The sequence below is a fragment of the Gasterosteus aculeatus genome, chromosome 11 (assembly GCF_964276395.1).
Source record: "Gasterosteus aculeatus chromosome 11, fGasAcu3.hap1.1, whole genome shotgun sequence".
Classification (NCBI taxonomy): Eukaryota; Metazoa; Chordata; class Actinopteri; order Perciformes; family Gasterosteidae; genus Gasterosteus; species Gasterosteus aculeatus.
This window is the reverse complement of record NC_135699.1, coordinates 5,491,474-5,514,301: the sequence shown is the minus strand read 5'-3', so window position 1 is coordinate 5,514,301 and position 22,828 is coordinate 5,491,474. Positions and strand designations below refer to the sequence as shown.

General features: G+C 45.5%; 2 protein-coding genes across 3 annotated transcripts; both read right to left on the bottom strand.

Moving 5' to 3' along the window:
• Positions 1-1,055: 1,055 nt before the first annotated feature.
• evplb (envoplakin b) lies at positions 1,056-14,680 on the bottom strand. Its single transcript, XM_078084597.1, has 23 exons — positions 14,410-14,680; positions 12,358-14,047; positions 10,567-10,666; positions 10,019-10,173; positions 9,712-9,835; positions 9,488-9,619; positions 9,357-9,398; positions 9,111-9,272; positions 8,839-8,946; positions 8,628-8,723; positions 8,430-8,540; positions 7,524-7,670; positions 7,265-7,419; positions 7,087-7,184; positions 6,789-6,961; positions 6,343-6,521; positions 6,103-6,241; positions 5,774-5,967; positions 5,531-5,681; positions 5,352-5,435; positions 5,126-5,263; positions 4,936-5,028; positions 1,056-4,809 (listed from the first exon to the last, which is right to left on the bottom strand). Exons 2-23 carry the CDS (start codon positions 12,396-12,398, stop codon positions 1,327-1,329), a joined length of 6,105 nt encoding a protein of 2,034 aa, XP_077940723.1. The 5' UTR covers positions 12,399-14,047; positions 14,410-14,680; the 3' UTR covers positions 1,056-1,326.
• A 709-nt stretch (positions 14,681-15,389) lies between these two features.
• Positions 15,390-21,507, bottom strand: ddx5 (DEAD (Asp-Glu-Ala-Asp) box helicase 5). 2 transcript variants are annotated; one of them, XM_040190503.2, is made up of 13 exons: positions 21,261-21,507; positions 20,409-20,592; positions 20,188-20,284; positions 19,978-20,111; positions 19,718-19,783; positions 19,230-19,371; positions 18,986-19,146; positions 18,383-18,555; positions 18,180-18,290; positions 18,017-18,078; positions 17,875-17,934; positions 16,370-16,591; positions 15,390-16,144 (listed from the first exon to the last, which is right to left on the bottom strand). In XM_040190503.2, the coding sequence occupies exons 1-13, from the start codon at positions 21,305-21,307 to the stop codon at positions 15,729-15,731; spliced, it is 1,875 nt and encodes a 624-aa protein (XP_040046437.1). In that variant the 5' UTR covers positions 21,308-21,507; the 3' UTR covers positions 15,390-15,728. The 2 variants fall into 2 exon arrangements, with proteins under 2 accessions (XP_040046437.1, XP_040046438.1); XM_040190504.2 differs by having other exon boundaries at positions 16,357-16,591; positions 21,261-21,497.
• Positions 21,508-22,828: the final 1,321 nt, after the last annotated feature.

Here is a 22,828-nt window from a genome sequence, read left to right as displayed (position 1 = left end):
CTGCACTGCAGTCTCGTATTATGACAATAACAATCCATGGAAACAAACTGGAGCTGCCAATTACCATCACTCTGCTAGCGGCCTGTGCAAATGGGCCCTTTTGTTTCCACGTACTGTATGTGGCGCTGGGGCACTCTCGGCTGTTTAGCAAGCTTGTTATTCGGGATGACATCATCACACGTACGTTGACATCACTCTGCTGTTGATTGACTGGGGAAGAATGATTTGGTTTTGGTTCCAGTCTTAGTGGTACGTTCTGGCCCCAACCCCCACTACCGACTCTCGACGCAGAGTGGGGCCACTTCAGCCTCCAGACAAGCTCATGTGCAATAATCCCACAAAGTCCTTTCGGTCACCGGGTAATCTGGCATTCAGACATCCCGGCAGAGAGGCTTCAAACATATTCCCGCATCAACACTGTTTACTGGAAAATCCACTGTGGGGTCGACCAGTGGAATCTCCTCCTTGCCAGGAAAAAGGGATTTTGGACCTCTGTCTACCTCTTTTTGTCAGACCATTTGGGAAGATCCTTTACGGAGGTCATTCACTGATACGTATGCCTACTAAAAAAGTCCACTCTGTGAGTCCCGGTCGTATAGTACTTTACATTTCCAAGTCTTTTATTAGCCCAGAAAGTTTGCAGAACCGAAGGTTTGACCTTGTTTACCATAACACATTAAATACTTTTAATCTGTATCCTTAATCCATAATTTCCAAGCACATGACTTGCAGGGGTTTACGAGCATTGTACATTAGGCACAGCACAAGTATTAGATCCCGTAGATGGTTCACTGTGTTTTGGTTCCAAATGGGAAGATGTGCCATGAATTGTATATATCCATATTAATATTAACAGCAAGCGTCTACAAACATGCGAGCAGCTCCGTCAGGCTACACAGCAGTGCTTTGAGCTAAATGCTAACATTTGCATGATAATGCTGAATTTTGAAAGTGTTGCATGAGTGGTAATGCTTACTGCCTATCACGAAAACTGCAGATTCATGTTTTAATAATTCCACTGTTGATATTTCAATTAACAAGACAGAACAAATTAATGAGGCTTGTTGACTTTAATAAGCACTAAAAAACAAGACACCATATAAAACTAATATTACCCTCAGTTTTACCGCAAACGCGAAAATATCATTGAAAATAAGCAGATCCACATATACAGCTTTAGCAAAAAAGTAGTTTGTTTTTCAGTGTGCTTTTCAGCTCAAGATAAATTGAAAAAATGTAATTTTTTATATATATGTAGATCATTTTGCGCTGTCACACCCCATAGCACCAGTGGCTGCAGCAAATAAAACATCCTAAAATTCACATCTACATTCTGTTGTGGGAGGAGCTGAGACGGTAGTTTGAGTAGGACGGGGCAGTTGCGGCGTCGGTAGAGGCGGCAGGAAGCAGCAGGAGGCCTGTGCTGACGTCTCTCTTACACCTATCCATCGCCTGCTTGTACGATATCTTCTCTTTAGTAATGGGATCAACCAGCTCTCTCCTGTGGGATGCTTCATTTTGGAGCTCCTCAGCGGTTGTGTTGTCAATAATATTACCGGCGAGAGCTTCTTTGACAGTTAGGCGGCCTGCCTGTGAGGGATTCACAAACCCACCGGTCAGGTACTGCGCCTCCATGTACCTCCTGGCATTTTCCTTGGGAATGTACCCTTTCTGTGCAGCCGGTCCCACCGCGAGACGGTTTTTGGTCGTGGGATCTTCAACTCCGGTGAAAGCCTTCTGGGCATTCAGAAGCTTGTACATGTCACCCGAGTCGATGAGACCGCGTTCAGCTGCACTGTGGACAGACAGTTTGTCCTTCTTGGAGAGATCAACAATTCCCCCGGAGGCTGCTTGCGCCTCCAGCAGCCTCAGAGCTGTGTCGGCATCAATGAGTTTGCGGGTCAGGGCACTTCGCACAGACATGCGGCTTTCAGTGGTGGTGTCAAAGATGCCAGAGATTGGGAAATGCTCATCACCTGCTGAAGAACTGAGGTTGTTCAAACTGCCACTGTGCTGAGCGTTGAGGCTGGGATAGGAGGACCTCAGGGAGGGGGACATGGACTTCAAGGGACTGGCTGGGGTGGGTGATCTTGGGATCTTTATTGGGGGGAGGGTGGGCTTTCTGGTTTCCCCTGCAACGAGGAGGGCGAACTCAGAAATGGATATTTTCCCATCCTTGTAGCGCGTCACGTCATACTGGGTCAAGCGACCATCCCTGAGAGCATCCTTGACTGAGTACTGCTTCCCACTTTTACGATCCTGCAGAATCGTTGTGTCCCCATCCGGACCAGTTGAAGTCATTTCCTCCCAGTCGCACTCTAACTCTGCGAGGTGAATGTATTGGTTGCGATCGATTAGCCCCTGCAAGTAGGCATCGTAGGGAGACATGTCTCTACCTGTTTCTGGATCCATGACGGTGATCTTTGTTGAAAGGTTTGTCTCCCTGGTGTGAGTCTCAGTGTGTTCCTCATTCTTGATGGTGCCTTGCAGCTCCATGATGAGTGCATTTCTCTGGTGTACTCTGTCCTTTTCGTTGAGGATTTCCTTCTCCAGCCGCTGTATCTCAGTGGACATTTTGATGCCCCTTTGCCGTACATTCTGGTTTCTCTCACTCATCAGCTTTGACTGTTGCTGGAACGATATGCTGATGGTCTGTCTTTCGGACTCCAGCATTTTGAACTGTCGGAGCAAATCCTCCCTCTCTCTCTGCAGAGCATCCCTGTTGGTGATGAGAGAGGTCTCCTCGTGAGAAGTTACCGACTGCGATGACTGCAGGTGAGTAATTCGGAGGTGAATGCTCTGAACGTTGTCCTCCTGGTCACGCCTCAGATTTCTCTCCTGTGTTACGAGCTCTCTAAAATGTTCCCTTTCAGCCTCCACTGCCGGGTCTTTCTCCACGCGAACAACTTCTCTGTAGACAACTTTCTCAATTGACTTCTCCTTTTGTAGAATTTCTAACTTCACCCTCAGGTTGCGGATTTCTCTCTGTAGACTGCTGATTTTGTTGATCTCAGTCTCCCTCTCGATACGTACACCATCGGTGAGTTTTTCCAGATTATGATCCCTCTCCACTTTCAGGACCTCCTCAACGACAATCCTTTCCTCAACAGGCAATGGAGAGTTTTCCAGTTCCAGAATGCGGGATTTGATCTGCCTTAGCTCTGACTCAACTTGAATCTTCTTCTGACGATCGTCCATCTGAGCCACACTCTGTTCTTTATCTTGAAGAAGGCCTCTGAGCTGCCGGACCTCTAATTCAAGGTTTCTGCGGCTTTTTATTTCATCGTCCAGGTTCTTGTTCAACTTATCATGCTCCAGTAACTGCTTCGGGTCTTTCTGAAGACGCACAATTTCCTGCATGACAATCTTCTCCTCCGGCTTCTGCCTTTCAAGCAGAATGTACTGGTTCTGGAGGTCAAAGACACACTCCTCCACATTGCGACGTTGTTGAATCTCTTCCCTTACATTCCTCCGAAGTCTGTCAGCCTCTTTCTCGACAAGTGGGTCATTCTCGTATTTGATGAGCTCTCTATTGACCAGCTTGATCTCCACCTTGGATTTTTCAGCTTTCAGCTCGTCTCGTTCTTTACGTAAGTGGGTCAGCAGCTCCAGGGTGGTTTCATAGTTGACTAGCAGACGGGAGACTTGGTTGTTCAGCCTTTGCAATTCCCTGGTGACCTCCGGGCTCTTCTCTTCTTTGATCACCTCCTGGGTCACCTCTTTGAACTCCACCTTGGGTTTCTGAGCGCGCAGGGTAGTGAGAGTCACTATCAGTGTCTTCATGTCTGTCTCCAGGTCTGCGCGGTTACGGCAACAATCTTGCAGCTCTTTCTTCAGACGCACCAGCGCAACTTCTGTCTCTGGATCAACTCTGTAGATCTCATTGATGATCTCCTTGACCTCGACTTTAGCCTTGAGCTTGTCCACCTCATTGTAACGTTGTTGCAAGGTGGTCAGCTCCTTCATCAAGATCAAATTCTCATCTTTCTCCTCCTCTATGGCTAGTTGTAGTTTCTTTGATTCTTCCACCATTTCTTTGTCTTGCTGTACTTGCTTCACCATCTTGGTGATTATCTTGGGTTGGATTGTGGGAATGACCCTCTCCAGTGTGTTTATCTGACTCCTTGTGCTAAAAATACTATCGTTTAGGGACTGACACTGGAGTTCCTCCTCCGAGATACCATTTTGTAAAGTGAGAACAGCCTTCACCATCTCCGGATCCTTCTCAAGCCTCACCACTTCTTTCTTAACAACCGTCTCCCTGATTCTTGGTTTCTGCTGAGACAGAAACGTGAGCTCAGTTTTTACTTGAACGGCCTCAGTATCTCTCGTTTGGAGCTCTAGTTTCCTCCTGCGTATTTCATCTCTCATCTTGGTGGCTTCTTTGTCAAGCTGTGGGTCTCTCTCATATTCAGTCAGCTGCTTGGTCACCAGTTTTGGCTCGATAGTCATCAGCTGTTTTTCTACTTTAACAATCTTATCATTTATAATGTCTATCTCTGAATTGTTTCTTGACCTTTTCGATGCTTCATCCTGGATTTGACTTTTCAAGGACTTTATTTCCACTTCCAGCTTAGGGTCACGGTAGTATTGCACCACCTCCTTCTCCTCCAACCTCTGCACTCCTCTTCTATTCTTCAGAGACACAAACCTTTTACGGTATGTTTCCAGGTCTTTTTCAGCATGTAGGCGCCTGTCAACCTCCTCATTTAATTCCCTTTTAAGACTACCACTCTCCTCCAGGTCCTTTCTCTGGCTCTGTAACTGCACCTGCTGGTTGACCACTACTTGACTGACTTTCTCTTGATTCTGCACAAAAATAAAAGGACAAAGAAGAGGATTATTTTTTGCAGGAAACACCGGGAATTATTCTATTATTGTTATTATTCTATTCTTGAGAGTTCTCGATGTTGCTTGGATTCATTAATATTGTACCATGGCTTTAATGTTCTTCGCTGTGCCCAACTGACTGAGAAGCTGGTTGTTTTCTGCAGACACCTCAGAGAAAAGGTTCAGTAGTTGTTGTTCCTGTAACGTAAGCAGACGGCAACATCAGAAATTGTAGAGCAAAGTCAAAGATTTGCCTGGAGCTCTTAGTTTACTTTGTGTTTGTCTATAAGTGTACCTGACTCTGTACAGCCTGAGCCATAGTTGCGGGTTGACGTTTCTTTAGGACTGGTTCATCATAGTCATCAGCATGATCGACATCATCACTGTCATCGTTCAGAGTGCCACGGTAAGTGTTTGACTTAACAGCATACTCCTATAAGAAACGGCATATTAAGTTTAAAGGATCTGAAGTGCATACCTAATTGACTGTAAATGAGAAGAATCATATTCTTTGAACTCACATTCAAAACACCCTGCAGATCCTGGGAAAGGTACTTGACACGGTCTAAATCCCCAGATTTCTTCTTGATGTCGGCAACCACTTTCTATTTGACAAGACAAGTAATCCAAGCGGAAGTGAGTCAGTTTGTGTGTACGGTTGGAGACGGGTTGTTGTTTGGATAGAAATCCATCTATTTACCATCTGGGAGTTTTGCTTGGCTGTTATCTGCGCCACATCGTCTGTAGGTTTGATCGCATTGTCGGGAAGATTTACCAAGAAGAAATCTAGTGACTGAGCAGCATTCTGGAAATCTTGATTTTTATTGGTTGCTTCCTTTATGAGAGCAGACCTAAAGACAAATACCAAAAACGAGAATTTTATGTAAAAAAATGAAATAAAAAAAATCAATTGACAACCATTCCTGAATCTAGTTTTACTCACCTGTCTTGGAGCTGATTGTTGACATTTGTGTAACGGTTCCTCAGCCGTTTCACCTCATTCTCCTGGCGGCGGATGTCTGGACAATACTCATTGAAACTCTTCTGCAAGGATCTGGCCCCTTGCTCTGTCAGTTCCAACTCTCTGCCTAATTTATTCAACTCATCCTTTTTCGAGGCGACATCCTTAAGTGTAAGCTGTTTGGCACAGGGAGCAAAAGCAACGATAAAGAAATCTAAAGGTTTGGACCCCTTTCGGGGAATCCCCTCATATAAGCCTGAAATGATTACTGTGACTGTGATTGTTTTCGGTTTCATTATATAGTACAACACCTGCAGTTGCTGGTTGCGACTCGGGAGGGAGTTCGGTTGATCCATAATGGCGCCATCTTTAGCAAGCATGCCCTCAAACCCAGAGACGATGCCTTCCACATTCTGCTTCTGCTTCTCCAGGAACATGGAGGCCGTAGCTCTGGTTACCGGGAAACAAACATAGCAGGTAATATCAGGAAAGATGACGGGAAGATAATACTTTAAAAATAATTGAAAAATCCGATGAAAAGAGAAACTTACTTTTTGCTATAAAGATTGAGGAGGGTGTTGATGTTATCAATCTTGTTGTTGGCAGCGCTGAGTTTGAGGGGCAGTGTGGAGGCAATGGGTCCCAGAGGTTTCTTGGCCAGAATAGGCTCCATCTCTCTCTGGATCGCAGACTTCTCAGACTCCAGCTTCCTCACAGTCTTGGTAGATTTCTGGAGGACAAAGTCACATGGCGTTACTGATCACCTCGAGAAAGACGTCTTTAGTCCTTGTTGATTATTTGCATATGTAGGGCGCACACAAAATGACATTGATATGTCAAAAAGGAGAAAAGATGTTTTTATTTTTTTTACAGATTTAGTTACTAACTCATTTCTATCTGTAGCTCTTCATCGGTGGAGGAGCAGCATTGATGATGATGATGATGAAGAAGAGTACGAAACTGTAACCTTCATATTTAATCATAGTGTCATGTTCACCTCGTGCTCCTGCAGTCTGTCTGCCAGGTCTTGGGCGGCGTTGTGGTTGTCCAGTGGGGCTCGGAGTCGAGGCAGGATTTCTTTTTCGCTCTGTTCCAGGGCTTTGTTGAGCCGGTCTAATTCACTGGCCAGCTCGGCAGCTCTGGGACTGTCTGCAGCACTTTGAACAGCGGCTGAGGACGAGCAAAGACAACGACTCTACGATTAGAACGTTAGATGAGCCCAAATCTCTTTCGTGGTCTTGTAGCCGAGTAAAACCAAAAACAATGCTGTCCTGTGAGGATTTCTTGATCCTCACCGGCTTTCTGAGGGCGGACCACCTCCACCGTGGAGTTCTTCAAGGAGGCCATTAGTGCAGATCTACGCTTCTTTAGATCCGTCAGCGCTTTGTCCAGACTGAACACACAAACACACACAATGTTTCCTTCAGATCCACACACAGACATTTGGGCAGGTGGTGAGTTTGCGCTCCGTACCTGTTTACTTTCTCCAGCGCCTCAGCATCGGGTGGAGGGACCATGAAACAGGCCCCGGGGAGGGTTCTGGTCTTCCCACTGCTGCTCTGCAGCTCCCAGTTCTTATTGTCAGAGTTGGACTTCAGGCTTAGCACCTCACCCCGCCTCACCGTGTCCTGCACCACACGCACAAGATGATGAAATAAAGACGATACAACAAGAGTGTTTTTCATCACGCTGTTGTAACAAAGCCTGCTGCCTACGACTGATCACCACCGACCTCTTCATTGGCCCAGTCACACAGGGCCAGAGCAGTGGTGGTCTTGGTGGGCTTCATTCGGCGTAACTTCAGTGGCGCGACGTTGCTGCTGAGCTCCCTGAGGGCAGCCAGGCGCTGCTCATTCCTCTTTATTGCCGGTTCATCACCCTGAGGGTATTGTTGAGTTAGCACAGGAGCAACGCAAACAAACAAGGATATGCCAACTTCAGCATTAATTCATGATCTAGTCGTGTGAAGAACGAAGCGGTTATTTCTTTGAAACACGCATGGTGAGATGGACCAGACCTATTACATTTGTATGTATAAAATCTCATATATCATACTCTAATATTGACATTTTCCCAGCTTTCCCTTTGTATGTTGCAATGATAGTCTTGATTGGGAGAACTTGAGCTCCCAAATAAAGAAATTAGGTGGATTTCAAGACAGCATAATTAATGCTTCCAGATTTAAGTGAGTCAGTAAAAAGAAGAAGGAATATGCATGCAAAGATGAGAACAAATGCAAATCTGAGCTATGAACATTTGTGTGTATGTATATTGGGGTATATATTACAAACAAATTGTTCTTTTTTTTGATTTGACATTTGATTGGATGTGACTCTTTTTTTGCCGTTTGCATTATATTTGTTAGAACTTTTACAAACGTAAATAAAGCTGTACTTGATTCAGTTTTTCATCCCTTTTCATGCGTCCTCATTACGAATCACCAAGTGAATATAAGTTATTGTTTTCTTTTCTATAAAAGAACAAACAATATAGTGCCTGATTGGCTCTCTGAGCATTCTACACAAACTCGTCTGATTCTTCACACGCAGATCACAGCTTTGCTGCAAGTTACAACATTTCCAGATTTGATCCTTTCTAGAGCTGCACAGAAACCCTGACTTTAGAAAAAAAGCTGTACCTCCAGTGCCATCAGGACATGAGGGTTGCTCTTCTCACCAAGCGACTTTGGGTGCATAGCGGAGTTGAGCCTCTCCAGGGACTCGGACAATGTCTCCGCTTCCAGCTGGAACTGGATTGGACAAATCGTCACTTTCAAGAGATGTCTGATTTAGTGAAAGAGATATTGTCACAGTGTGGTGGGGAAGAGGCTCGCTACCTTCTTGTACTCTTCAACGTTGTCCAAGTGTGTTTCCTGTGCCATGCACAAGTTGAGGAAGGATTGCCACTCATTTTGCACAGTATCTCTGTGCGCCTGACGAAAAAGTCACTGTTAAAGTCTGTAACCATAAGGTGTCAAATGGCACTTTGCATGGTGATTCATCACAGTTATAATACAGATGTGTGTCGGAAGCAGTGGAAAGATGTACCATTATTGTTGAGCTGCCAGGGTGTTTGGTTTTAACGAGATGATCTCCTTCCCCCTGCAGCTTGTTGATCTCACTCTCATGTGCTAGGAGTCCGTTGCTTTTGAATTTCTGTTTAACAACATAAGTAGGAGACATGACAAAGGTTCAGTCAAGTTTTAGTATTAGATACTGTATCTCATCTCTGCTTGAACTTCCTCTGATCCCAAGACGGCACGATGAGCGGGCCCATTTTAAATCAGTCGCTACCGGCTTCGCCAGCAGGACGCCCTCACCTCATACTCCATGCGGACGCCCGGGGGGTCGACCATGCGATCAGTCCAGTCTCTCTGTATGATTCTGTCCTGCTGGCCCGACAGGTAGACCAGCTCCTTGCTGCAGCTCTGCAAGTACTCGTACAGAGAAGCCAGGTCGCTGCGTCTGCGCCGGGAGCTCTCCTGCAGAACGCACGGCGTGCATGCACGTCACATAAACACATCCGGGGAAGTGACCCAACAGGCGCAAAGACAAACTCAACTCACGTAAAGCTCGGCGTGTTTCTTTTTGAGGGCGTCGTACTGCTCCTGCAAACAAATACCAGAGAGAAAGGGATGAAGGATTCATCCTGGGGAGGTCCAGCGTGGTGCGATTGTGTGTGGTTTTGAGCTGCTACCTTTGAATTGGTGGTGCTGGGCTGCAGCTGGGCGCTGTAGGCCTCGATCTCCTGGTGCAGGATGTTGTGTGCTGCGATCTGCTTCTCTACATCAGTCAGGCTGGGACCATATCTGTCCGCCTTTAACTGTCTCTGTAAATCACGGAATGGCGGAAAAATGAACATATACGACTCGTTGGGATGATTAGATGCTAAAACGAAAGAGCGCCGGAGCTTGAACCGACCAGTTTTTGTTCCAGCAGAGGACCCCAGTCGATCTTTGGTTTCGTATCCAGAACGGGCACCTGGGAGTAGAGCTCCCTGTAGACGGCACAGTCCTTCACCCAGCGGTCGTGGAGATTCATCACACTGAAAAGGAGAAAATAAATAATCATTTCCGCGATTGGTTAGTAGATGGGTGGAGAGCCTAAATGGGGAATGTGGAAAATGACCCTGACAGACTTGTCTTGAAGGTATGCGACACAGCGAGTTTTAGGTGTGTCTGGCGGGACGCATGCCCGTGTGTGTCTGTGCGTGACAGAATGAACTCACTCTCTCTCTATCTCGGCGGCCTGCGGGTGCTGCAGCCTCTTGGCCTTGTCCACGTCCATGAAGAGGTCCTTCAGCAGCCCCTCAGCCTGAGCCAGGTTTTCTGCGTTCGCCTTCTGGTGGATGAGCGTCTGCTCCTTCGCATCACGCTCCGTGTCCTACAGGGGCGCCACAGGAATGTTGTGTTGGTCAGATTATAAGCGTGTTTTAATCTCCGGGAGCAAGAAAATAAATAAGTAAAAGCCTTTGCTAGTTCTATTGGATCCTGTCCTATTTAGGCTGGTTTTGGTGTTTTTATCACCTCGTCGTGTTCCATGTCTCTATGTGGTGAACATGCCAATTAATGACCCGATTACATTAGTAGTGATTTCAATCTGTTTTAATACCATTTATTTTAAATTAACGGATTGCCACTCTGTAGTATACGATCAATACAAGGTCTAGATAATAGATTTTGGGGTCTTTTTCTGAGGTTTTACCGATATAGTGACGGCTTTCACAAATTCAAATGTCAACGTAGTGACGTCATAAGTCCAACATGGACGTCTTACCACAGCCAGCAGCTTCTCTGATTGCAGAATATTCTTCTCCACCTGGTCTGCATTATTCTGCATGCGAGCAACCACCACAGCCAGGTCGGTGGCCTGACTCCTGGGAAACAACGCAGAGATTTAATGGTCAAAATAGTAGAGTATGTATGTACGTACTTTTGTTACTTTAGTTGGGTTGCATTAGTACTTAAATACGTACACCGGCAAATCTACCTTCAAGCTAGTATTTAGTTCATTCTGTAGAACTCAGTCAGGTAATTTGGGAGAATCTAAATTATTTTTATTAAGAGAATATATGTATGAAAAAAAGTATTTGAACAAGACATAAAGTACCTCAAAGTTGTACAAAGGTACAGTAGTAAACACAGTTAGTTACTGTAACTAAGTTTGAGATGTGTGCGCATATAAAAAAAATAAATGCTTTTGCAGTTGAACTCGACACGGCAGTGACAGAAAAAGTTGCTCCTCTTCCCCGACTTGTCACTCAGGACCTGTTTGTGCTCTTTGTGAGGTTCACGCCTCCTGCCACGTTAGAGCCAACTATTTACTGAGACACGCCCCGATAAGGACCCGAGGGACACGTCCCCCCCTCTAATTAGCAGTCAGGAATGCTGTCAGTGCTTTCAGCTCTTATCTGTGGCATTGACTTCCAGCTGACAGGTGTGCTGGGGCATAATGGCTGGTGGGAGGGGCAGATTACTTCTAGCAGAGCTTTCTTTACTCCCAATGATGGAATGTGACTCCTCACATTTAGCCAGATACTGTTCCTCCTTCCATAACAAAGGCAATCATCAGTTCAATATTTGCTGCCCAGACATTAACATGCAACAGGCATATATAACAGAATTACATGTGGCATCTGCTGAGTATGACTCTGTTTGACACCATCATTCCCGATTATTTCTACGTACTTTGACTTCACTGACTTCTCCTTGTGTTATCTGTGCGTTTGTACAGCTGAATACTGCCTCCTCCACTCAAACTGAACCATAATGAAGAATAATTCACCAGGTTCCGCGCTGACTGACTCACTCACGTCCATTAGAAGGACAAACAGCTCTACGGCAGCAGAGCGACGCTGCCCTGCCACTCCCTCCAGTGATAAACAACCTGATTAGTCACTGTAGTCAGAGGAGCCAGGGGAAGGTTGCACCATTTCAAGCTCTCTAGAAGTCCACACATTTATTGCCATGTTAAACTCCATAAAAACGTGATTGATGACGGTGAGAGGCAGCTCACTCCCCTGAGCTCAAACTCCGCACAACAATGACAACAAGCTACTCTGTCCACCTCGTCCCGGTTGGATCGGAGCCCTAAAGGCACCCGGGTGATCGTTCAGCTTAAAGAGTCCCGACACTCACCGAAGAAAACAGATTTAGTGAGGCAGTACATTTTGATGAAAACAAAGAAAGCAAAAAAAAGTGTTGTGCATGAGTCAAGGAGTCGAATAAGGTGACGACGGGATAATCAATAATGTCCCGAGGCATCGTGGCAAAGGGCTCATTCATTCATCTTCCAAAGCCCAGGCTCCCACACGTAAGAATGAATGAATGAATGAAAGGCACATGTGTGGATTCCTCACACGAAGATCATTGGGTTTTTTTCATGTGTCACCTGACTCGTGAAATGAAACACCGCGCAAACATAAATGGTTTGATGGTACAAAAGAACAGCCTGCCTGCAGCGTGAAGCCGATTCCAGCTCTGCCCTTCAGGAAGAAAACACAGCGAAAGACCAGGGACAGGAATAGGAAACCAGACACACACACACACACACACACAGCGAACTTACTTGCTGATCTTTACAGGACTGATGTCCTGTTTGCTCGACATCTTGAGGGTCTGTTTGTCGTAATCGGAGTCCAAGCGTCGCTTCTTCCAACCTCACTCTCTCCTCTCCTCTTTCCTCTCCCTCGTCTCCGTCCCAGTTAAGGAGCGTCCACCTGTCTCAGCTCCACCCAGGCCAGCAGGTGTGTCCTCGGCGAAGGCAGAGGAGGAGCGGGCCGACCTGTTCTGCTCTCCTCCCTCCGGCTTTACTATTCTTGAAGCTGTTCCTTCTAGGGTTTTTTCTGAGTTACCTGCACTTTATTTGCCTGCTGTAGTGTTTGTTATTTTCTCACAGAAGTGGTTCCAACATCTGAGTCAGCTGCTGCTCTGTTATCACCTCCATCATGCCCCACATGACCTGGCAGGACGCTGCTTCATCGCCGGGCGGCTGTGTGTCAGCATCATCGGGCAGCGTTAGCTCCGACTGTTCATTCAGGTGTCACGAACGAAGACCTGGGTGTGACGCACATGACTGACATTGACGAGGGAGAATTATGAATGAAAACAAAAAAGCGGAGAGTATGAGTCCTCATCGAGCAGCCGCGGTGACATGTGCACTGGATAGTTGGGCGCAGCCGACGTTCAAGTTGCGGCACTGGAAAGGTGACATAGTGTGACAGTGTCCGGGCCAAAGGCACCGGAGGAAACGGTGTAACTTGTTTTTCCACAGCATGAAACTTTTGGCAGGTGCGGCAGGACTGTGATTAATTAATCAATTAATTAATTAATACGCGGAACTATCATAACTATCACCTGACAGCGCTTAACACACACACACACACACACACCGTATGAAATGACCTGCGTGGCTTCCAAGCCAAGGTCTCAACAAAACAGGCACCTGATAACAAAGACAGTGTGTAAACCTACAGTGCATTAAACTTGCCAGGGTGTGTGTGTGTGTGTTATTGTTGGCACGGAACACGTACATGCACAGGTGGGTGGTCCAGTCCAACAATGTGACTCCTTTAAGGGAGGACAATGGCTGCAGCGGGTGTGTCTGACGCACACCCAGACGAGTTACTACTCAAACCAACACACACATACCTGCGGGGAGAGGGCGGGTCTGAGGGAACAAAAGAAGAAGATAACAGGAGATAGTGCTGGTGATTGAGTGGGGAGGCTGAAGAATATACAGGGTCCTCCTCGCCACACCGTGACCTTTGTCCAGAGAGTGAGAATTTCACACCGCACCATTGCCTCGGTTTCATTATTGTGTTTTGTGTCCATTTTATATTCAGACACTTTTGTATATTTATTTATATTTGTACACTGTAGTTCATTGTTTGTGCCTCTGTTCTACTTTCTTGTACACGTGTCTGCGCATATGTGGCCAATAAAGCTAATTCTGATTCTTACAAATACAACCTACGGTTCCTCTGTACGCATATTGGTCATCAGGCCCTCACACAGACAACGGAGGGGGCACACAAAGCCACAGTGGTAAATGGCATTGCACTTACGTTGCGCCTTATGGTCTTTAAATGACTCTGTACACAACATGTCCACACTCACCCATTCACTGCTTATCGGGATGTGACTCAGATGCCTCGTCAAAGCGTGAGGGGCTCGCTGCCTGGTCCAAGGTCGGCTCCCCGCGAGGATCCAATTACCAGACGAGCTCCACCTCTGAGCCACAGCGATACGATGTGAAACTACACACACACGCACAAAAGTATCACAAAGTCCATGTCCGTTCACTTATTTCAAGGTTTAACTCACATTAACAAATCAAAATGATTGTGAAGCATTCCGCTCAGTATCCAGGACAAGTTCAGAAATAGGAACCAATGGCTCTTCAAATTTACAATTCTTGTGCAATGTAATGTCTCTCGTCAGCTATTAGATTAACGAAAAGCAATAAGTTGTTTCATGAACAGTTGTGTTACATTCCTCACTCTTTAGTCGTCTATGAAAGTACGAGCTTAACATGTTTTATTTTAATAGTTATGTCAACAGCAGGGTGTGGTGGTCACATATTTGGACGCGGAAAAATATAGAGAAGCGATTGACTCACGCAACGAGGAGCTCTTGAGTATGTACACAGCCGAGCACTCCACATACTTCCAGGCCGCAAGTCCGTAAATATGCTGAAAGCATCTCAGACCAGCCGCGCCCACGGCGCTCCTCAGCAGCAGGTACTGTTCACCGCGGATCCCATCTCTGATCGCCGGGCAATGACCTCTGAACAGGACTTTGAGAACACGCGTGTTGCAGGTGCGGTTTCCATCGGGAGGCACACATTTGGGGCAGAGTGAGTCAGGTCGCCTCTAGTTACGGTTTTGAACAAATTTTTATACAGAGGAGACCTTTTGAAGGGAGTGTCTGCAAATACTTGAGACAGCAGAATAACAATGCTTGGAAAACAGGTTACTTTGTACACAAGCTGGGGTCAAAAGAGGAATATGAACAATACTCCAACTTCATACACAGATACATTCTAAACTAGTAATTTTTGAAAATGAAAGCTACATTGTAGTTTGACAAAGTGAGGGTACATGCTCACGTTCACTTGTTCCAGGACCACACGTCCATTTATTGCCAATGAAGACACATTACCAAATACATCTTGGTCAGTGTTAAAGCTTTTATTTGGGAGATTTAATACCATCCACTCATGGTGAAGCAAAGCCCTTTCATTAAGCACTTTAATTACCTAAAGTCTAGACACGTGGTACGAAGTGAATGGGCAATTTTGGCCAACGGGAGGATTACAGCATAAAGGTATGAGATCTTCACCAGTGAGGGCGCAGCATGAGGGAAAACATGTTACCAATCCAGTTACTAGGAAACAAAAAACTGGTGATACAACTCCCTCAAGTTATTTAGACGACTTGCAACTTTATTCCCACAGAACAAATCCTGAGCAGTTTCCAATTTCCATATTGCAATCTGACTTAAAATGTTTCAAACATTGGATGACGTCTGCTGGACAGAAACTGAAGAGTTTCAATCATAAAGAGGCTGTGTGGTACATCAAAAAATACAAATTGCAAATTTATTTTAATGTTTTATTTGAAAGATCATGCAGTGCACTTCCAATTAGGAGCTTAACATCACTTTCAATGATACACATGAAAACCAATACATTTGTAATTACCTAGTACAAAACAGAACTAAACATTACTGCTGCGGGAATGTAACAAATTAAATAGTTTTCTGGGGGAAAAAAAACTGCAACACTACTGTTGCACTGCAGATCTTAAAAAGGCTTGGTAGAGGCTGAAGTTTGTAACCCTGTTGTGTACAATACAAAAAGAAATAAAAATCAGTAATAGGTGTTGAACAAAGCGGACAAAAAAGCAATAAATTACTTCTTTCAAGTGTGTGGTGCGTTTACTGAGAGAACTGGGGAGGCATGGGGTACGGCACCAGCGGTGGAGGATGCTGCTGCGGAGCCGGTGCGGGGGGGAGGGGGAAGGGGAAAGGGGGAATCGCAGCAGTCTGTGCACCACCCTTAGGGGGAGCAAACTGTTGGGCCTGGAAATTCTGGCCTCCGAAGGCTGCAGCCGGGGCATTAAAGGTGGACTGTCCATTACCATTGTAGCTGCCTCCACTGAAGCCGTTTCCACTGCTAGTGCTGCTGGCCCCATAGCCTCCGTTCTGCGTATTTGTGCCAAAGGCTTTATTTGGTCCGTTGTCAAACCCTCTGCCATTATCCCGATCCCTAAAACCGCCAAAGTCACGCCGTCCAGAATACCTATCCCGACGGTCATCTCTATAATCACCACCTCTGCCTCCCCTTGAACGACCTGAAAAATGGGGAAGGAAAAAAGAACACATTTAAAAAATAAAATAAAAGCAGCAATTGGTTTGCATATATTTTTGTTAATGAAAGCAGAAGCAAAGAAAGTTTGAGATACAGAAGTTCATAATGGTAAATTCAAGCAACTTCTCAGGACAGACAGAAGGACAGCAGCAGAGGAGTGTGGCTGCAATTCACAGCACAGTTTCTGTATCTCACCAATTAGATTTACCTCCTCTGTCTTCCGCCATTTGGAGGAGCTTGGGGTTGATCGCCTGGTTGGCCTCGCGGAGCACAGAGATGAGGTCGCTGGCCTGCCTCATGTTGTTCGGAGTGAAGAAGGTGTAAGCTGTGCCTGTCTTTTGGCTACGAGCTGTTCGGCCAATGCGGTGGATATAGTCCTCAGAGTTGTTCGGGTAGTCAAAGTTGATGACAAATTTCACATCTTCAACATCTGAAAGATTGTGTTGCGGTGTGGCATAAAGGAAAAGGAGGACAGCACACATAGACGTGCGCCAGCGCCACCACAACAACCAGATCAAAAACAAAAAGGCCATGTTAGTGCGGTCATGAGGTACGAACGGTTGGAAAAAAATCCACAAATACTAGCATTGGTCAAAACTAGAGGCAGACATTTACTCCCCGGGGAGACTACGGTGGGAAAAGAGAACAATGCACACTCCATTGGCTTCCAATCCAGTGGGATAAAATAAGGCCCGCCTCTCTTCAACCCTCAGAAAGATGGGATCAGAAGTCTTACCATTTTCTGGAGTATGCATTCACTAGTCCATTCCCATTGCAGCACACGCCCCACATTTTGTCAAATGACCGACAGGTGCCGCTATATAGTACGGCTGCACACTACTGCCTCCTAGTGTGCTTGAACTAGTATGTAAACGTCCCTTTGTCACAGTCTCGAGATGCGCGCTATAAAGCACAGTGTCTCTTGTGGGGGAAAAAGAAAAAACTGTCGATCTGAAACTATTTGCAGGATGCCCACAAAGAGTACATCCCACGGCAAGAGTTCTCCAGACCCAGTGTTCACTTGACCATAATGTCTCTCGTTGGCAGGTCTCGACATGACTTTGAAACGCAGGCGAGGGAGGAGTGTGAGCTTGGATTTTGTCCGTGTGTCCAACTAGCATGTCCCACTGTCACCAAAAGCGCCAGTAGCCATGTCATTACAGAGGTGAAGGTATGATCGATCTGACAGACTGCTCCTCAGACAGAAGTTTAGAAACTGCAACGTCACCCATGCTTTACAACGAGTCAACACAACAGAAAGCACCTTCCAAATGGCTCAAATAGCTTGCAGACATACGTGCAAGACAATAGGAGACAGTGTAGCTGGGCTTTGAGCTGGGACAGTTACAGAGCCTGGGTGTGTGTGAAGCAGTCAAAACCATTGCCAGAGAACAGACGAATGTGCGGGGGAGGAACTGTGGCCAGCCCTCAACTCGCCCCCCCTTTTTTAGGCAGGCCAGCGCGTTATGCTGCACTGGGCCCGGTCACCTCTGTATGTCTGCACAACTGGGAGACCCGCGCCTCGCCAGTCAGGACACCTCCAAGAATCCTCCTTCCCCCTCTGGGGACCTGGGCTTGTCATGCCAAGGCCTTGCCATACAGACTGCGCCTTCAGGTCAGGGGAGAAACTCAGAAAGAAGCAGAAGAGTTAAAGAAAGCAAATGCACTTTCTTTTTGAAATACAGTAGAAGACTGTTCAGGGAGGATACTGACCTAGACCTCTGGAGGCAACATCTGTAGCAATGAGTATCGGAGCTTTTCCATATTTGAACTCTAGAAGGAAAAATAAGGGACATAATTTTGTTAAAGTTATACAACACTTTACTCACTGGATCTACTGGTGATCCAGGCTTACCGTTGAGAACCCAGTCTCTTTCCTGTTGGCTTTTATCCCCGTGGATTCCCATAGCGGGCCACCTAAAAGAATTAAAGGTTCATGTCAGTTTAACAGACAACTTTTCTGTAAGGGCAGCACAAGACAGCCATGCGGGGAGTACATTTTTAATGGCAACACTTACCCATCCCTTCTCATCCTCCTGGTGAGATCATCACAGCGCCTCTTTGTCTCCACAAAGATGATGGTCTTGTTCTCCTTCTCACTCATGATTTCCTCAAGCAGACGGATGAGTCTGAAACAAAAAAATTAAAGTTAATCACAGTCTATGGTAAATTCTGAAGCGAAGAACCATTACTTCTAGTGAGGCCATTAAACAAATCTTACTTGTTCTCTTTCTCGCCGTCGTTACAGACATCCACAATTTGCAGAATGTTGTGGTTAGCACTGAGCTGCAGGGCCCCAACATTGATCTGGACGTACTCCTTCAGGAAGTCCTCTGCCAGCTGACGCACCTCTTTGGGCCAAGTGGCACTCCACATCAGAGTCTGGCGGTCAGGCTACAAAAAAGAAATTGCCGTCAGGTAACAAATCCAACCTGGCATTAAAGTTAAACTTTACATGCCAAGTAAACCACTGAAATAGTTTAGCTAAATTTTACAAAACCCATGCCCTCACAGTACAAGGCAAAAAAGTCAGGATCCTGACAAGCAAATGGGTGGATATCTTAATGTGTTGCAATCATACTAAAAGGGGGTTATTCTCAGGACTGAAATAAACCGATAGTTTCATATACACGAGTTTGTCTCATCACTGATTGAGATTGGTCAGCCACAGTTATGCTGCCATCTCACCCACAGTGAGGAAGTAATATCCCCTTCTTCGACAACTCACCGAGCCACTGGCCAGACAAAGAAAGTGCTTTTAGAAGGGGGAATCTTACGTCGATACAAATTCATGTGAAGTACCAAAGTAAACAACAAAATGTACCCTGATTTGGTCAACGATTTTCCGGATCTGCGGCTCAAAGCCCATGTCAAGCATTCTGTCTGCCTCGTCCAGCACGAGGTAAGTGCAGCGACGGAGGTTTGTTTTTCCTGCCTCGAGGAAGTCGATGAGCCTTCCTGGAGTGGCAATGCAGATCTCCACACCTACAAGCAAATATTAATCATGAGAACTCATTTCTCCAGACGCATTTTCAAGATTTATTAACAAAAGGGGGAAATTACAATACCCCTTTCCAGGTCACGAATCTGTGGTCCCTTGGGTGCGCCGCCATAAATACAGGTAGACTTCAGGCGAGAAGCTCTGCCATATTCTGCAGCCACCTGTTGCACCTGCTGTGCGAGCTCACGAGTTGGCGCCAACACTAAGCACTGTCAGGAGGGGGACAATATAAACGTGTCAGCACAAAAGGCTTTACAATCACTCAGTTCCAGCAACTAAGGCGGATACTTAGTATGGGTTGTCAGCAATCAAAACTATTTACTCAATTGTAGAAACTGAACCCAAATGTAGAAATGTAAATGTGTTCTAACAAGTTTGTCTCATCACTGATTGAGATTAGTCAGCCACAGTTACGCTGCCATCTCACCCACAGTGATGAAGTAATATCCCCTTCTTCGACAACTCACCGAGCCACTGGCCAGACAAAGAAAGTGCTTTTTAGAAGGGGGAATTTTACACTTTGATAAAATGTGATATTGAATAATGAGGACTTACGATTGGACCATCTCCACGTTCCAGGAAAGGCTGGTGGTTGATGTGCACAATTGCAGGCAGCAAATACTGTAGGGACAAAAACACATTCAAACAACGTGCGTTTGTTGTACACTATGCCGTAGGTTTCCATTGTAAAAAACACACGCCAATGCCAGCATCACACTTCTACATTTGGTCATAAATGCACTGCCAGCCTATAAAAAAGGCAGACTTATCTATGGCGCATTTACGCATTTGTTAGAGAACAAAAGTTTACTTACGGAAAGAGTCTTGCCTGAACCAGTCTGTGCAATGCCGACCATGTCCTTGCCACTCAGGGCCAGGGGCCAGCCTTGAGCCTGAATGGGTGTCGGTTCAGTCCAGTTCAATTTGTTGATCACATCCATCACATAAGCTAAGGAAAGAGAAATAATTAATCAAGATGCACCATGCCTCCTTTGCATACATTTCAAAAGGTATTTTCAACTTACATGGAAAGGCGGCCTCGTGGAATTTGGCAATTGGGTTTGGACAGTCTCTCCCCTTAAATGTGATTACTTTGGCCCTTCTATAGTTTTCAACGTCTTGCTGTAAGAGAACGAAGGGGTGAGTTCGGTGGTGTATGACGCCGACACGTGGCGAGCACATTTCCGGCCGTGTTAATGTTACATAACAGTTGCTTTAATGTACCATGACGGGTAGCGTTACGTACCGGAGACCTGCGGGCAACATCTGGATGCTGTTGGTAGAAGTTTTTCTCAAACTTCGGGAGCTCGTCGAGGTTCCATTGTTTCTTCCGCAGCCGTTCGCCGGGATTGCCGAACTTTCCTCCTCCACCTCCTCCACCGCCACCACGGTTCCCTCCAAAGCGAGGGGGTCCGCCACTACCACCATAGCTGCAATTAAATTAACCATCGAGTCGAGTTATAGAAAACACCAGAACGCGAATATGTTGACAAAAAGAGGTCGCTCCTAACTGCGTCATTCGCTCTTAAAATGTACTACGTCGGCTGCCATATACTTTCCAACCAGCAGAGGAACAATGGAAAAAGCCGGCATTTTGTATCCGCATTGATGCCGCCTGCCACATGGCGAAAAGCCGACTAGCCGGCTGTGGCAACGTCGCGTAGCCCTGAAGCCACGTGTGCGGCGTAATAAAAAGAAATATATATATACACACACAATATGCAGGCTGTCGTTTATACGTCGGCTGTACATTATATCTTCTGTATTGGAGGGAGTTACCCGCGGCAGTGGAAGGCCGACTTGCGGCTATGCTAACCTGAAGCTAGCGACCAGCCACTGCGCGGGGGCACGAGGCCAAAGTAGGCCTTGAGCCAGAGACAACGGGCCCGTTAAACCGACTCGTTTCGCTAACGAACACCAACGGCTTTTCAGATTGGTAGGACGCCGGTTGAAACTAAACAGACAATATCCAGTCATATTTTTCCCGTAATAGAGAACTATTTCGCCAATCGGTTATTTTTTCTTGTCAGCCATTTATAAAAAATAAAAAAAACACACGAGGAAGAAACGTTTTTAAAACAAAACAAGCGGTACTTACCCTCTATCTCTATCCCTGCCGCGGTCTCTGTCGGAATATCCTGGCATTTTACGAACGAGTTATATAAATAAAAAAGATAAATACTCTTCTCTGTGGTTTGACTGCCGACAAAAACCCTCGACCGGCAGTGGTGCTGTAATGCCGGTAAGGTAGAAATTAGGGCCGGTATATATGGCAAGAGGAAGTCCCACTTCCTATGTATCCATGCGCCATACTGTTTCTACCCAGAGGAAACATAGACCCATTGCAGACCGGTGAAACTGTACTTTTAATCTTACTATAACTCTTACTGTGAGTACTAATTACGGATTGCCAACATATATGTATCTATATCTATATATATCCATACATAGATATATTCTTAATTAAATTAAATTACAACAGAGAGAAAACACATGTGAGTTATTATTTAATCACGTCAGCATTTATGTAACCGTAAAGCCTATCCAAAATAAATCACTAATGTTACACAATCGATGTATCGACATGTTTTGCACGTTCTTTTGGATTTCATGTTGTATCGTGGTTATTCCTTTTGAATCATTTTTCAGCGAGTGTTGGCGAAATCAAGTGGAAGGATATGTACGAGACAGAAACCGGTAATCCGGCTCGAACAACGCGGCGATCTATTACGGTAAGTGACGTAATCAGGACCAACCCATACATGAAAAAACCCACTTTTTTATTTTTTACATTTTCCCCCCAAATCGGGCCCGTGTTGGTGAAGTTCAATTAACCTCTTTTTGAATGGGTTTACAGGCGAATTGAAAGAAGTGTAGGACTAGATTAAAGTGGTTTCCGGTGTGTATTCTGACATCAAGTGTCTGAGGGAAAAATCGAAAGCCGTTTTGTTCACATAAGTCAAGCTTGCTGCCTCTGAACTCAATGGTCGACCCAAAATACGACACTTTAAGTGAGGGACTTTACTCGCAAACTGATTTCGGCATTACACCATGACTATATATTTAATAAAGTGCGAATCATTTGTAAAGAAAAAATACATAAACTTGGATTTCGTACAGCTACAGTACTTATTGTACGTCGCTTTGGATAAAAGCGTCAGCTAAATGACATGTAATGTAATGTACATGTATCTACATATTCGACATACTTATATAGGAGTGATAATGGCACCCTCAATAAATGAACCATTATTAACCTGATGAAGTCTTTCTTTCCTTCCAGTCTAGAGAAATCGTCTGTCCAGAGAAGACAGACGATTCCCAAGAATCTATTATGATGCAGTTGAAGAGCTACAAACAATAGAAAGTGTACTTGACAACCATTTTTTCCTCAGCATAGTCTTTTGTCATTGAAACGCCTTTTCTCTGCCTTTCCTGTGAGCCATCGGCCAGATGTCTTAATCCAGAGTGGTATCAATGAGGACACAGGTGGTCAGAGACGTGGGACAATCAGGTGTAAATAAAGAGTATTGCCATTGTCCTCCCTATTGATAATTACTTTCAGTCGACGCAGTACTAACAGGCACCAGACAAATGTATCTAAAGTGACCAAAGGACTTGTTTAAGCACTAAGCAATAATTCAGATAAAAAACAACTTTTTGTGT